The 15,210-nt window shown below is 37.4% G+C and overlaps 1 protein-coding gene across 1 annotated transcript in view; it reads right to left on the reverse strand.

Annotated features, from left to right (window-relative positions):
• The window catches only part of SMG1 (SMG1 nonsense mediated mRNA decay associated PI3K related kinase), a 63,019-nt gene that overhangs the window by 16,067 nt on the left and 31,742 nt on the right, over window positions 1–15,210 (reverse strand). Inside the window, exons 23-41 of the mRNA XM_054391142.1 lie at window positions 14,583–14,737; window positions 13,345–13,490; window positions 12,477–12,678; window positions 10,597–10,706; window positions 10,095–10,242; window positions 9,546–9,705; window positions 8,743–8,863; window positions 7,827–8,075; window positions 7,235–7,519; window positions 6,127–6,271; window positions 5,679–5,817; window positions 5,171–5,401; window positions 4,901–5,078; window positions 3,911–4,072; window positions 3,356–3,573; window positions 2,999–3,153; window positions 2,041–2,263; window positions 828–1,074; window positions 10–239 (exon numbers count right to left, since the gene is read on the reverse strand). Of these exons, the coding sequence (XP_054247117.1) occupies window positions 10–239; window positions 828–1,074; window positions 2,041–2,263; window positions 2,999–3,153; window positions 3,356–3,573; window positions 3,911–4,072; window positions 4,901–5,078; window positions 5,171–5,401; window positions 5,679–5,817; window positions 6,127–6,271; window positions 7,235–7,519; window positions 7,827–8,075; window positions 8,743–8,863; window positions 9,546–9,705; window positions 10,095–10,242; window positions 10,597–10,706; window positions 12,477–12,678; window positions 13,345–13,490; window positions 14,583–14,737 (3,504 nt within the window). The remainder of the gene's footprint in view (window positions 1–9; window positions 240–827; window positions 1,075–2,040; window positions 2,264–2,998; window positions 3,154–3,355; window positions 3,574–3,910; window positions 4,073–4,900; window positions 5,079–5,170; window positions 5,402–5,678; window positions 5,818–6,126; window positions 6,272–7,234; window positions 7,520–7,826; window positions 8,076–8,742; window positions 8,864–9,545; window positions 9,706–10,094; window positions 10,243–10,596; window positions 10,707–12,476; window positions 12,679–13,344; window positions 13,491–14,582; window positions 14,738–15,210) is intronic.

The raw sequence follows: 15,210 nt of genomic DNA on the forward strand, positions 1-15,210 counted from the left end.
AGCTGTTACCTTTTGTGCTTGTACAGCAGCTTCCCGCTGTTGCCACCGCTTGTAAAGACCAAACAGAGGTGTAGCTCCATCCACCCACTGGATCAAGCCTGACCTTGTTCCCAGAGGTGTCACAGAGTAGTGCCTTGCATGGAACCTTGGTGTCTCTTGACGGTTAATAGTAGCAAACATTGTGTTCACAATTGATAAGAACTGCATGATCCTTTCATCCAGATGTAAGTCTTCCAAACCTGTGATAAATATTGTTTAATGTTTAGTTTGCATATAGTCTTCTCTTAAAGCCCAAAATTCAGCATTTTTTTGAAATCCTACTTCGTTTCAGGCTACAAATAGCTTCAGGAATTATGTAGATAAAGGATGAGTTGCTCAGCACAAACCTGAATGTTTACAGAGCATTTGCCTACTAGAATCACCACTTTACGACTGCTCACTCTGTGAACAGTACATGCAACAGTTACTATCATAACAGGTCTTTTCCTTTCAGGAGGTATGAAGTCTCTCAAGCTCTCTTCTGGGTGCTACCTTAAACTTTCTAGAAAGTGCATCCAGATAATCCAATCAGTATGCAGGAAGAACACTGTCTCTGATGCAACTCTGATTAAAATAAGGGATCTGAAACACCCCTGGCTCTACAGCTTCACAAGGAAAATTCCTAGCAAACATATAATGAAGTGGAAGGTGGGGAAGAGAGGGAGCACATGCCTCAACTGTTTGGCCATATCGTGCATAGAGATAAAAAGTTGCAACCAAGCAACTTCCTAACTTTAATATTTGTAACAAGAGACAGAAATTTGTGTAAGAAAACTTCAGTTTCATACCTTTGAACAGGTAGGGATAGTTCTTCCCATCTGAACCCAGGAAAAGTAGCTTTTTAGGTTTGGTTTTGGTAGGCAAGATTGTGATGGTGCTGCCCACGCTATGTATTGTGACTGTGTCTCTGGTAGATACTTCTCCAGGAAGTGCTATTTCAGTGTTCATCATGGCAGCCAACCAAGGACTGATTTCCTCAAGTCGCAGAAGGTAACTGGCCCGTTTCTGTGCTCTTTGCTGCAAACTTAGCATCACCTATTCCAAAGACATGTTTTGGTTTAGGCTGAGGTTCAACTTAAAAGTTAGCATTAAAAATAAGCTACCACCAAACAGATTTAATAATGGTTATCTCCCAGAAAGCATGGAGATTTTTCTTGAAATACCTTTTAGTCTTGGCACCCTACTAATCCATTTATAGCTCAGGATAAAGATAGCAAAAACTAAAAAACATCCTTTATGCAGCAAATACACCCTGCCTGGTGACAGGCACCAAAGCCACAACAAATTAAACTCCTCAAGTGGTCTGCTCTTGCAGTTATATATATCTGAGCTGTGGTCAAAGGCAGCAGTGTTCAGCAAACTCCTGTTTACATAGCTGAATGCTTGCTTGTTCTGCAAAAGGAAAACTATTAAAACAAAAAAAAGTCCATTTGTATGCAAGAGCCAGGTTCTGTCTAGCAAGGCTTTTAAAACGAACACCAGGATTGCTCTGGATGTCCAAGTGAACATGTTTCTTATTTTTTAATGTAATCATGTCCTCAGATCCATAGTGAAAAACAAAGTACCTTTGGGAAGAGTTGGCTACTTCAATGTTGCTGCAGGGCCCAAGAATTACGCTTAGATAAGCAGAGTATAAACTTGCTAATACTTAAATCCACTAAACTCAAATGACAAAGGTTTCAGAAAGATAGTGTAAAAAAAAAAAAATAAAGCCCTCTGTCCTCAAAACTGACAGCACCCAAGACAGTGGAAGATGCAAGATACGAATCAAATTATTTCATTGGGTAGAAATGCAATAATCCAGACAGTCAGTAGGACTTGTTACAGAGGCAAAAATTACTGTGCCTCAATGTCTAGCATGCCTGTGGTGATAAGCAGAGAAGACAATGCTTCGTGCTGCAATTTTGGTATGGCAAGAGAACAGCAGGACAATACTAAGGAGGGGGTCAAATACATGTTGCATCAAGAGCATGAGGAATACTTAATCTGTGCATATAATACCTCTTTAAATGGGAGCCAGCTGCTTCCAGGTTTAGCAGGATTCAAAGGATTCTTAAGTTTTTCTAGTGCGTTTTCAATTGCATCTCCATAGTTATCCTGAAACCATTTCTCATGAGGGGTTTCTGCAGGAGCTGCAGTGATGCTCCGCACGTGTTCCAAAGCAAACACGATAGGCTTCATGAGGGCTGTGTGCTTCTCACGCATGATTGCTATCTTCTCCTCTCTAGGAAGAAAAAACAGCAACATTTCCTCCTAACTCCATCAAACCAAGTCACTTGGTTCACAGCATTAAAAGAAAAGACTACAAATGAGACAAGAATTAATGACAACTGTTACATCTGTAAAATGAGGTCTTCAAGGATGACAGTACTAAAAAAAGATTATTTCATTCCACATTAAACATATGTTCTGCTGAACTACACCTTTTTTTTTTGTTTAATTGAAACATTTGAACTTCACCATTGGAAACCCTGAGGAGAAGCTCAGAGCTCAAACCGCTCTAAGGAACTTGCTGTTTTCCTGTATCAGCCTGGAGGATAGAATTCAAGAAGCATTCTCAAAAGCCTAGGCAGCTGCCCAGTACAGGGCTTTCCTCTTCCAAAAACCCATCCAGAGGAGAACCCCAGATGAGGAAGTGGGGAGAAAGAAGGAAAAGAAAGAGACTTGCTGAACTTTGAAAACAGATTTAAGCGCTCTGTTTACTCCAATCTGTAACTTAATGTACATTTTATTACTAAGGAAATCTCAATATGGATTCACAGGTAGACAGCAGTTTCTCTTTGCTCAAAGTACTAGCTGTGCCATCAAAATGTTCTTGAAGTAAGGCCACTGGCTTACAGAATGCAGCTAGGATAGCATGAACTCAGCAGCAGCAACACTGCTGACGGCTTTGACCATATGCTTCCTCAAGAACAAACATTTGTTACCATTCCCACTTGAAAAATACACAAAGACATACTTCCGTAAAGTGTTGTTGTTTTGGACCCTCTTGACTTCATCTTCCAGCTGCTGAATCCTTCTGAGGACATACATATGCTGCTGCAGTAAAACTCCCAACCAAAGTTCATCCCAAAGAACTGTGACTCTTCGCAGCTCAGCCACTAGCATTTGAACCTGTATAAAATAAATCAACACTCACTGCCTTGTAAGCATACTAGGATTAAGACTTTTTTTTGTAGACAAACAGATGAAAAAAAAAATATATGACAGCCTTACAGCAAAGATGCACCAAACTTTCAGCAGGTCTGCCCACAAGAGACACAAATTATGCATTTTGTGGTTCAAACGAGCACAGAGAGCTCTTTGGATTATATACCTGCAATACCATTGTTGGATTTGCAGCAGAGAGTTTCTCCACAATTTTGCTGTAGCAATCTTGCATCATTGCTTGATCTTCATTTAATCCAACTTTTGTTTCATCTTTACTGCTTTCTTGAGAAGCTGGGAGGCTCCCTCCATCACATTCACCACCCAACAGTTCTTCTCCTTGAATATTACCTAGCAAGGTAGGGATAGCAGATGGAAGCTTGCTTCCTAAATTAAAAATAGAGATTAAAATACCAGCTACGTTATTCTGGCCTTGAAAGGTACATCATTCCATACTTCATTTAGCATGAAGAACTCATACTGCATTGAGCACTGGCAAAGTACATAATGATAAAACTGAAAAAACTTATTGACCAAAACTTATTGGCAAATCAAATTAAAAGTATCAGTGAGGTCCCATAACAGCAATACTCTTAAAATAGAAAGTATCAGAGTTATTGGAGGAAAAAATATTAATTAAATCAAACCTCTCAGTATCATTTTATTCAGGATATAAGAAGACTACAGCTAAAGTATGTTTGCACATCTTTTTCCCCCTCCATACCTGAGGTCTGGGATTCACTGCTAAGTGAAATGGTCCCCACTATTGCAGGATATAGGATGAGATGAGGAGAATCTTGAGCCACTCGGCACAGTAAGTTGCAAATGCTCTGCCGAACGTACACTTCTGGGTGGTTCAGGCGAGAGAAAAGCTGAGGTATAATACCTGCAGAAACACAAGAAGAAAACATGCTGACTTACTTCATTTTACTTCAAATGATGCAGATTTTTATTTCATCTTACTTTAAGAAGCAAGCTGGTTTTGAACTGAGAGAATAGAAATGTCTAGTTCCCCAACAAAAACTTTTTAACTGTCTTTGATGGTACAGGCAACAGCCTCTTTTCTTTTACCAATCAAATGCAGGTCACATCGAATGCAGTACAGAAATCCTTTAGCCAAGCACTAGGAATTGAGTTTTGCACATCATCTCTGTCATTCATTAGGGAGAGTCACATGAATAGTTGAAGTTAGCAAAACTGATGTTTGAAAAGAAATTACAACTTTGCAATAGTTGGCCTCCTCTTCTGCTGCCTTCCACACTTCAACTCAATAGCCTTCTGTGGCGAAGTCCCTGAGCAATCAGCACCAGTAGTGTAGTGACAAACAACTACTCCTAAGACATCTGGTTGTAGCCACACATCTTTATCTGATCTGCATTTTGAACTGCAGCTAAGGAAAAAAAAAAAAACCAAACAAAAAACCCATCTTTTTTTTTAGGGTGGGAATACAATGTAATGCTAAACAAACTACATCTCCTTCCTCCTTTCAATGTTTTCATGTGGGTGAGTGGATCAGATTCTTTGCTGCTTAACTGTTCTAAGATCAGAATGCATGGCAGACATGAACATCTTTAATTAAATTCTTCTGTAAAAGACAGGCTCTTTCCATCATGCTTAAATACAAATTTTACAGAAGCGCAATCAATACTTTTCTGCTTCTATTTCAAGACAATGCATCAAAATTAATTTTAATAGCTAGGAAACATATAATTACCTCTCCAAGGAGCAGTAGGTGTCGTTTCCAGCCCATGCTCTAGATACTGTCTAAGTTCTCCAGCATGTTTCACAAGCAATCGTAACAGCCTTAGTGTTGCCATCACAATAACATCATCAGTGCTTTGCTCAGAGGTATTTCTTAAGTGCAGTCTAGGATCATCTTCATCAAGAGGAACCTGAAAGAAAATACTCCTCTAAGGTAAATATCTAATTCACATGATCCTTTAGAAGTCTGTCACTGGATTTTCTCATCAGCACAACCACTAACCTGGCCAGCATTGAGTTTGAGGAAAGTAAAGTATGCACTGCAGGAGAGTTTATAGAGACTGAAGATTCTGTCTACAACTTTCCTCCATACTTTAATTAACCCTTCTGTTGCATTTTCATCAAGGTCTGAAAGCCAGGGGCAGCTCGTTAATAACTGACGCCATATGACATCCACCATATCATCTTCTTCATTGTCTTCATTTTCTGTGATTTGGAGAGTCATATCTTCATCCTAAATGCAAATAAAAGGAGAACAGATTTGTTTAAACCCTCCAACCATTTTCACAAGCAATATCAGTTCCTAATCCACTTTTTGCCTAGGTAACTCCACTGCTTGGTATTACCATAGTCCATAGAGCAGCTATGTTGCCACTTAGCTAATAGGTGTTTTTTTTACACAACTCTTGTATTGTCCGAATTTTAAATTTAACAACAGTAGAGGGGGGAAAAAAAAAAAAAGTGAAGTTCACACTGAAGTTGGACATTTAAGCAAGCAAACATGCACTTACTTGAATCCCAGCTGGACGACACACTGCCTGCCCCAGAATCCCATAGATCTTCTCTTTATCTTCCTCCGCAATGTTGTCTGGAAGCAAGTTCTGAACCTCGGATTTCTCCCGGGGCAGCAGACGAACACCTTCTCCCTGACTGTAACATTTAATGAATTATTCATCCTCAGTATTTTAGTATCTGTAGAGCTACTGAACCCATTGAGACTGTATATATAAAACTTCTTGAAGGAAGAAGAACTTTCATCCTTATCTCAGAATTAAGCTCCCCTTTTTTTTTTTTTCTTTTTTTTTTTTTTTACAGAAGGCAAGTAAACAAGAGAACATTCAGCTTTCTGCTCACGTGCGATTTCAGACCACAAAAAGCAGCAGCCGTAAATACAAAGCTATGGTTTATCTTAAGAACATTAATTGTGCCACATAAATTTAAACATCAGGAAGAATTTACCTGGCATTATCAACTACTTTCCGACCCCATCTATAAGCCCAACTAGCCAGGGCTGCCCAAGACTTGGCTACTTCAGGTGCTTGTACTGAAGACAAGTGATACAGCTGTCCCAAGATGAAGTCAGGCTCTCCAACTCCAATGTTTACTGTCATGGAAGAAAAAGAGCAATGTATGTTATGACCCAAAACTTACCTCTAATTTATTCAACATAGAAAGTAACACTAGAACATATTCTTTTTTCAGTCAAGTTAGTACCCAAGAGTGTAATGCTTTCTGAAACAACTACTTTTCAGTCCTGACAGTGGCTGCAAAACAAAACCCAGTTTAGATTGGACATTAGGAAAAATTTCTTCCCCAAAATGGTTGTCAAGTTCTGGAACAGCTGCCCAGGGCAGTGCTGGGAGTCACCATCCCTGGAGGTAGTTAAGACATGTAGGTGCTAGGGGACATGGTTTAGTGGTGGACTTGGCAGTGTTGGGTTAACAGTTGGACTCTATGTTAAAGATCTTTTCCAACCTGAACAATTTTATGATCCATTAACAGCTCTGAAATAATTCTGACTCCACCAGAGGGGAACTAAGCAATTTATGAAATCCTTGCTTAAGCAAAGAACTTCATCTTGACATTTTAAGTCTGCCAAAAATTGGGAATTAGAGTACATTTTGTTGCAACAACAGAAGTGTTCAAATTAAGTATAGATTAAAGATCATGAGAAAACCTAAGGTAACTGCTTTTCACTTATAAGAGCCTTCAAAATATAAACCTTGTCAATGCTTAATCTGAAAAGATCTGATTCCAACTTTAGCAAATACAGGGACTGAAAGAATACAATCCATGACCCCTCAAAAAAAATTTATTCCAGTTTCTTCTTCAGGCCATCATCACTTGAATAATTAGAATGTGAAAGATATAAAAAAATTGCAATATTAAGGTGTTTTGGGTTTTTAACTATTAATAGCTACCCATTGCACAAATTTCACAGTGCTTTTATGTCTATTAGGAAAAGAAATATATGAGCAAGGGAGCACCCACTCTTTACCAATATCCCTCAGTGTAATCAGCAGTAACTAATTTAACAAAAAAATAAGGAGGAGGAGAACAAATCTACCTGTAGATTCACTTTCAATCCTAGGATATTCTTCTTCCAGTGTATTAACAGCTGGGAGGTCAATCAAATTATATATGTTTTTAGACAAGGTAGACAGACCAGTATGATTCTGCTGCTGTCGAGCTCTATATACTTGTTTCAGCTGTCCTGAAATCTCTTTCCATTCTGCTTGAATCCACTTAGCCAGCGTGAGGATTGATTTAGCAACTGCATATTCAGCTTTGGCAGATTTGCAAAAGGATATGGCACAAGAACTCAGCATTTCCATGGCATGTGTTGACTGACCTGCATATCATGAAAAGCACATCTTCAACAGAGTGTTAACGTGATTCACAATACTTCCTCTGAGAATCAGTATATTCAGCTATTGATTCAACAATCTGTTTTTACAAAAAGTATTACCTTTTGAAATAAAAGAATTGCAAGAAAGAAAAGACTTGTGAAAACACCTTCAGACTGAGACAACAGCTAACATGATGAAATGAGTTCCCAGTGATCCTGTCCTACTATGATTTCTTCAAGGTCAGGGGCATTTGTCTGGTCATAAGGACAAAAAGCTCAAGTATCTACAGCATAATTAGCAAATACTCACCTGCTGTGTATAATAATTTTGTTTTCTCAATATCAAGTTCAGGACCCCATTTTTCATCTGTCTGACCTGGTGCAGACAGTTTCTTAAAGTGCTGGACTAAGTCTTGTGCAGTGGTGGTTTTCCCCAGCTGAACTTGGCTGCACTGGGCGAGCAGCCGCGTAGCCAGGGCGATATTTCCTCGCTTCCGTGCAAACTTCGCTGCTGTTAAGCCCAGCTCCATTAGATGGCTTTTAATTGGGACTGTTGGTTCTGAAGAAGAAAGGAAGGCATTGTAAACAAAAATCACTGAATAAACAATGTTGCACCTGGGTTATACAAATAATTTCTGCCCTCAGGAAAAAAAAAAAAATACTGCTCAGCTCTTTCTTATTTCCTAACGCCTCCTTCAGAAATTTAGATGACTTCATTTCTGCTTAGAACATTTATATACCCCACCTGACCCCCCAAAAAATACATCCATAGATTATCTGCTGAGCAAAAAGAGTAATTTTCACTATAAGCATTCTTCTTAACTACTAAGAAATCTACTTCTCTGGTTTTTCTCCCAGTACCTTTTATCATACTCCACATTGAAATGGCTTTTGTGACTGTTTTTCAGAAGACCAGTTATTGATAGTGCTGAAGTGCTCAAAAGTGAAAGCACTTAAAGTATGAATAGATGAGCAAGTAAAGTGAATAGTGAATATAGAGCTGCCAAGCATTTCAGCATAATTTTCTTTTTTTTTAAAACTGTCTGCATTACAGTCACAATTGAGACCACTGAGCTATAACTGTAAAGCAAGACACCTGAATAACTAAAACTTGGCTTTTAAAAGTAATTCATCCAAATAACAGAAAAAAATAGAGCCTTCAGTAGAAGACTTAGGTTCAAGTTCAGAGTTTACCTTTCACAACACTAAAATGAAAGCTTATATACCTTTAAGTTTTTCCATCAACTGATTCTGGTACACTGTGTACCTCAGTGCATGCATCCATGGCCTTACATCATGTTGTTTGCATGACCTCAAAGCATCATTGAAGAGAGGTATAAGACAGTCCTGAAAGAGGCACAGAAGTTGCATAGCTGTATGGACAGACACCTTCACTAAAATGTATTTCTATTTATTAAAACCAAAGGCCATTTTAGTGCAGAGAAAAAGTTCTTCTTTGTTATTAATAACTTCTCTGTTGGTAACTAACACAACACAAACATTCTTTATACAACTCTAGAATGACGTGCTTCGTTTTTTAGAAGATAACACAGCTCAGAATCAAACAGGACTGTTCTCTAAACAACATCACTAGAAATCAGAACTAGCTCATTTATGTTGGTTTAAGTTTGGCATTGAGTTTTTAATAGCTGAAGTCATTTGGTTTTGATCAATATTTTAAAGACCCTTTTAAAAGTAAATTACATGTCTGTTGTAGGAATGAAGTGTCACAATGCAGAGAAGAAATAGACACTTCTCTAAAAAGTGACCACCAATAGAACTTTACAACACTCTAAGTGGCATACTTAAAAGCATAGAACAAATCCAACTCAGATGTAAATTAAAAAAGAAAATAACCACACCAAAAACTTGGGTCAAAGCATGTTGTAATTAAAAAAAATAAATAAATAAAGGGGGAGTGGTAGCTTTTTACAGCATGATTAACTATGTTCAAACCAATAAACATGTTCTACATTCAATACTTGATGACATGGAGATACTCCAGCTTCAGTTTTAAACACAGACATACCTCTGATGTCAGCCTGTTGGATACAGTGTTTTCCAAAGCAGAAGAACAATACAACTGAAGAGTGCTCAACACTGGTAAAGACTGAGACACAGTGAGTGTTGAAAGTCTTAAAGGTCCAATAGCAATTCGTGAGGTTTGCTTTAAGTACTTAATAACATTTCTGAAACAGAAGAAGCCGAGCAGTCAAATTGGTTACCTAGACTTTAAAAGTAAACAGTGGTATCAAAATAATCAAAGACAAACCAAATTCAAGATCTTCAAAGAGATAATGGGAAAATCTTAGTCTCACACACGAATTGCAATATGACAATTGATTATTAAACTGACAGAAGCAGCACTTAATTAACTCAAAGAACATCAGAGCTCCAACTTAAACATCACTTTAGTTTTCCTCAGTAAGCTCTTAACTCACAATGGCTAAAACTGGTAGCAAACTTCCACAGCTGCTGAAGTATGAAACAGAGCATGCTTTTCAAAAAGGAAGTTTTAAGAAAGCAGACCAGTTTTTTCACAGAATATTGCATTAACTCACAGCACATTCCAACTTACTCAGATATTGACTGCCACTTTTGCTCCTGTTCCCCATGGTTTACAGCTGTTGCCAAACACACTGAACTTCTTAAAAGCTGCACTTCAACTGCTTTTTGAAGTTCTCTCGGATCAGGACTTAGCATATTAGGAAGGAGCTTCTTCATGTCTATGGAGATTAAACAATTGAAACCAACCAGAACTGCCCAATGTTATCGACTGAGAATGCATTTTTGAGAGTAAGGAAGTTTGGAAAAAAAACTTTAAAAATATATAGGTATTCAAATTAAAAACTGATGATGGATTACTTATAAACAAACACAGTAACTCCAGAAAATACCACTTGTAGCAACATTTAGACTGACCACTGCCCATCATTTTGGAGCTCAGTTCATAAAGGTTATGGTCTGTCCACTGAACACAGCAAACTGCATTCAGAAGTTTCAGTCTGTAAATGACAGACAGATACATGGAGAAATATTTACTCATGTATTTGAAGTAATGTTAACTTATGCATTTATACCTATTTTTTCTTTGGATCCCCCTGCAAGTAGGTTGATATTCTCTCCTGGTAATAATTCTAGTTGTTCAGTGCATTCAGTGAGTTGTCCAGACTCAAAGCTGCTCAAAGACCTGCAATTCAATGTTTACAGTTTTATATTCACATTTCTTACTTCATTCCAGTTGCTAAATATCTTATACAGCAAAAGAGAAAGACTCAAGCCTAACTCAAAATCCTACAGAGCTCTTAGGACAAATTCTAATCAAAAAATCGCCATTCTCACATAGCTCAATAAAAGGCAATAGAAGTACACTAAGTGGGTAAAGTCAGTATCAAAGGAAAACAAAACTCTCCAGCTACCAAGGTGATCATATTATCATCACACTATATATAGTGCTCTTCCACCATAACCAGGAAGTAAAGTTTGACTTTGAAAGAGTTTAAAGACAAAAGTCAAAACCTTTCTCCCCTGACATGCACAGGAAAGTCATTTTGGGGGCAGAATTTCATGAGGCCATGGTCTCAACTCTTCTGTTTATGAGATCAAAACTCCAGAAAGACTGGAATGTTGTGCAGGTCACAGATTACACAAATTTACATTGTTTAACAGCCTGAACCAGCACATTGAACTGTTGGTTGATTTGTTGGCCTTTTTTCTATAGGAAACACTTTGGACATTCTAGACTTCTACAGAGCTACACCAAAAAAAAAAAAAAAAGACACTGAAAGGTTAAGAGGCTTGATGGCTCAGAATACAGAAGGGAAAAGTATCAAAAAGGGATTATCTAAGTATCTCCATTAGAAAAGTATTCAGCATATGAAAACTCCCCTTTTTTGCTGAATTATTTTGATCCTCATTAATGCAGCCTGCCCACGAGCAGCACAACTAAAGTGCTATGCATTCTTGGAAGCTCTTTACAAGAGTTTTCTGATGATAAAGTGTCTTGCTCCCAGTAATTATGTGGATGAAAAAAAAACTAAGTCAAACCAGTCAAATCAATCAGACCTCTGCAATAGTACAGCAAGCAGTGGTGATGTTTACCAGAAGCACTGTGGGGTTTAGTACCAACCCATGAACACTCCAAAATGACACACTGGCACCTTCATAACAAGCACTTACTCTCCTAATGGAATGCACAACACTGAGTTACCACAACAAGAAAAAGAATTGTCCCTTTCTCTGACAGGAGTAGTCACCTTTTCAGACCTGCAAGATTTTATTTCAAAGCTTCCTTCTATGCTTTTATTTTCAGGTCAAGAAATTTCAGCCAAAAGGATTTTATTATGTTCACCACAATAGTACAGAAATAGAAAGTAATCAAGTTGTCTAACAAAACAGAAAAGACCTTTAAAACTTGATGGACTAATTCAATGTCACAAATTTTTTTTCTGAACCAGACAAATATCAGGGGTTAGGGAACAAATGCATAAACTGCAGCTCTAAATTCCATTTAAAAAAAATAAAAACTAAGCAGTCAAGACCATGTCCTTCACATACTTTTTACTTCACATAAATTAATTACAATCTTTTTAAAGAACTGTAGCACTGACAGGCATTGTATTTTTTACTACGAAGTTTCTGAGAGGACACACCGTCTGCTAGTAGAAGTAGAATAAACTCAGTATCTTTTACTTCCAATGACAAGGTATTTTAACTGAATATTAAGAAACCTCAGCAGTCAGAAAGCCACAATAACTATTTGGAATGATGTAACCTCTTTACTTGTCTATATGGCTAGCAAATACCATGGCCAAGTTTTGCCCCTCCCAAGAATACAACTTTCTTCTCATTATGCCTCTAATTCAACGATACTCACTTTCCAAAATTAATTAAAACTTCAATATTTCACTTAAGATATTGGCCTCTAAGGTACTGTTGAAAAAATTAATGATATCCTTACTTTATGTAGTTAAAATCTGCTTTCAGATTGATTGAGGTATTACTATTACTTTTCTTCAAGTCATGGACCATATTTTGCCACTCCTGAACAGCAGCCCAGTCAGCAATGGAAATGTAACATTCACATGCTTTGTTACCCAAGTAGTTTATCACTTCAGGGGAAGAGTCACTGGGCTTAGTCAGAACAGTTTTTCTAGTTTCCCCTGTGAAATGAGAAAATAGTATATGTATTTAAATATATACTTATGCTTAAATATTTTCAAATTACATTTGAGTAACAGAATTGCTATATCTATGTCTTTTGCGAAGAGAAACAATCAAATATGTCAACACGGACAGTAGTCTTCTTCCACTTATGTTTTTTGGGGTCTTTTTAACAAGAAAAAACAAACAAACAAACTGAACCTTTTCAAATGAGGTTTTGAAAAAATTTAGCCTGCATCTGTAAACAACCATCAAGGCAGGAAAACAGAAGAACTAAATTAGGAACAAAGAAGCTTTCTTTTCAGAGATGAAACAGAATACAGCAGCAAAGTCTCAGTAGTTAAAAACTCTCAGCAACTAGTGCATTGATGATACAATCATATCATAACTTGAGGCTATTTATGATGAAAAAAATAATTCAGAATTAAATTTCATATTTGACCTATTATTTTTAGTTTCATTCAGCTAGACCTCAGTACTGCAAAGCCTCCTATCTACACATGACATTGGTTTCAATAGCATTAAGTGGTTCAATTTAATTGCAGGCAGAAACAGGTTTTCAGGTTTAAGAATTAAATATTACTACCATGGCTACATCACTGAATATTCTCTCCATACAGTTACAAAATTGTATTTCTCTGCAAAAGAAAATAATACATACTGACCATTCAAGGAATGCTTTGGGCTGGCATTATTCACGCTGTTTGAATTGGCCAGCTTGAGAACATTTTTGTCAAAGCCTGTTATGCAGCAATCCACTCCTGTCATGGAGCACAGGTGCTCCTGGTATTCCGCAGTTGCTTTTTCAAACCTTAAAAGATGATTTAATATTTCAGTCAGTATTTTACAGAACCAGCTCTGGGTTTTGGTAAGCAGACTATTTCAAATGTTTGTTTGGTTTTTTTTTTTTTTTTTAACCACAAGACTCAAAGCTCACATGTCACCTTCAACAAAAGAAAGCAATTAGCATAGAATACAAGTTCAGCAGCTGAATTTCCAGGCTATAGCATAGTATAAAAGCTTTTCCATTCAGGTTTTAATGACAACTGCAAACCAAGTACAGAGTGAAGGAGATAAAGAAGTTTTACATTCAACTGTAACACTTTTTTTGTCTGAATGAGTAAAGCTGAATGCTGATTAACTACAGAGCATTTAACAGAGGATTGTAAAACTGGGTCTAGGTCAACAATTCACATCTTAAATTTCTCACATAGTACAAAGCTGCATGTTATTTTAAGAAATCTTTCATAAATGGTAAAAAAAGATCATTACAAACATGAAGCATCAGGGTTTTGGTTGGTTCAAAACCTTTTACACAGCAGATCAATAATGAAAAGTGTCCCTTTTTCATTTCGCACAGCAGAAAGGGTGCATTCCTTTAAGAAGATGAAAACACTAAAATTAAGGCATACCCTGTCTGGAACATTGACCCACTTATTGCTATCTGCAGCCAAAGATTCTACTTCAATAGATGTGAAGCCACTTTTTCAAAGCTGAACTAAACTGCAAAGCATGTCTCCCTTGGAGTCCCTCTCTCTGCAAACTGTGGCAGGTAAATCAGATCACGCCACTGGTCAGAAACTTCATTGAATATATTTAAATTAATGGACAATTGAATATAATATGATCATGATGTTGCTGTGTATAAAAAAAAAATAAAGAAAAAACCCACTGTAGGAACACTCTTTATATTCTATTCAAATCTTGGTCATTTAGTGAAAATGAAAAGTTGTAATATCTAAAAGTGCTGGCTGCATTAAGTATCTCTGAAAGACACAAGGAGTTTAATTAGCATGGAACTTAAATCAGTAGCCTTGATTCACAATTTTAAAAGGCAGGACTAGGACTAAGAAGGAAAAAAAAAGTCCTAGCTTGTACCATCCAGTTAGCTGAGCAAACTTACCGCCCTTCTGCTTGTTGAGCTACAGAATTGATCCAAGCAAGACTCTTCCCAACTACTGCAGAAGACCAGACAGCAATACCCTGAATAGCTTCAGGACAGTGAAGTTCACATAATGCTTCTACCAGCATCATAATTGTCACTTCCAATTCATTTCCCTAAAATGAAACCAAAAGCTTTAACAAATATAATACAAAATAAGAGCTATACCACATAGAAGGTTAAATACTTGGAAAGGGTAAAGCAGTATTTCATTATATGCATCTACAAGTGAAGCGCTCTGCATATGCACCCATTATGAATCCACAGCCTAAAGGTCAGTAGTCAGCCACCACTAGATGGTCTAAATCTGTGTAAATATGAGAATTCACAAAGAAGCAGGCAGCAATAAATATCTATCCAAGCTCCTCTGATAAAATATTTAAGCAAATCAAGTCATGCACTGAAGAAACTGTGCACCCTTTAAGAAGGCTTGACCACATTATCCACGCATCCCACCACTGTACTTAGCTGCTAATTCCTTGTAGAGGAAGGATACCCTTGCAATACATCCCCTTCCCACTCACACACTACACTGCCACAAGACTGGGAAGGCCTCATACAACAGAAGTTTCATGAGGTTTAATCAGAA

The sequence above is a fragment of the Indicator indicator genome, chromosome 22, assembly GCF_027791375.1.
Source record: "Indicator indicator isolate 239-I01 chromosome 22, UM_Iind_1.1, whole genome shotgun sequence".
Taxonomy (NCBI): Eukaryota; Metazoa; Chordata; class Aves; order Piciformes; family Indicatoridae; genus Indicator; species Indicator indicator.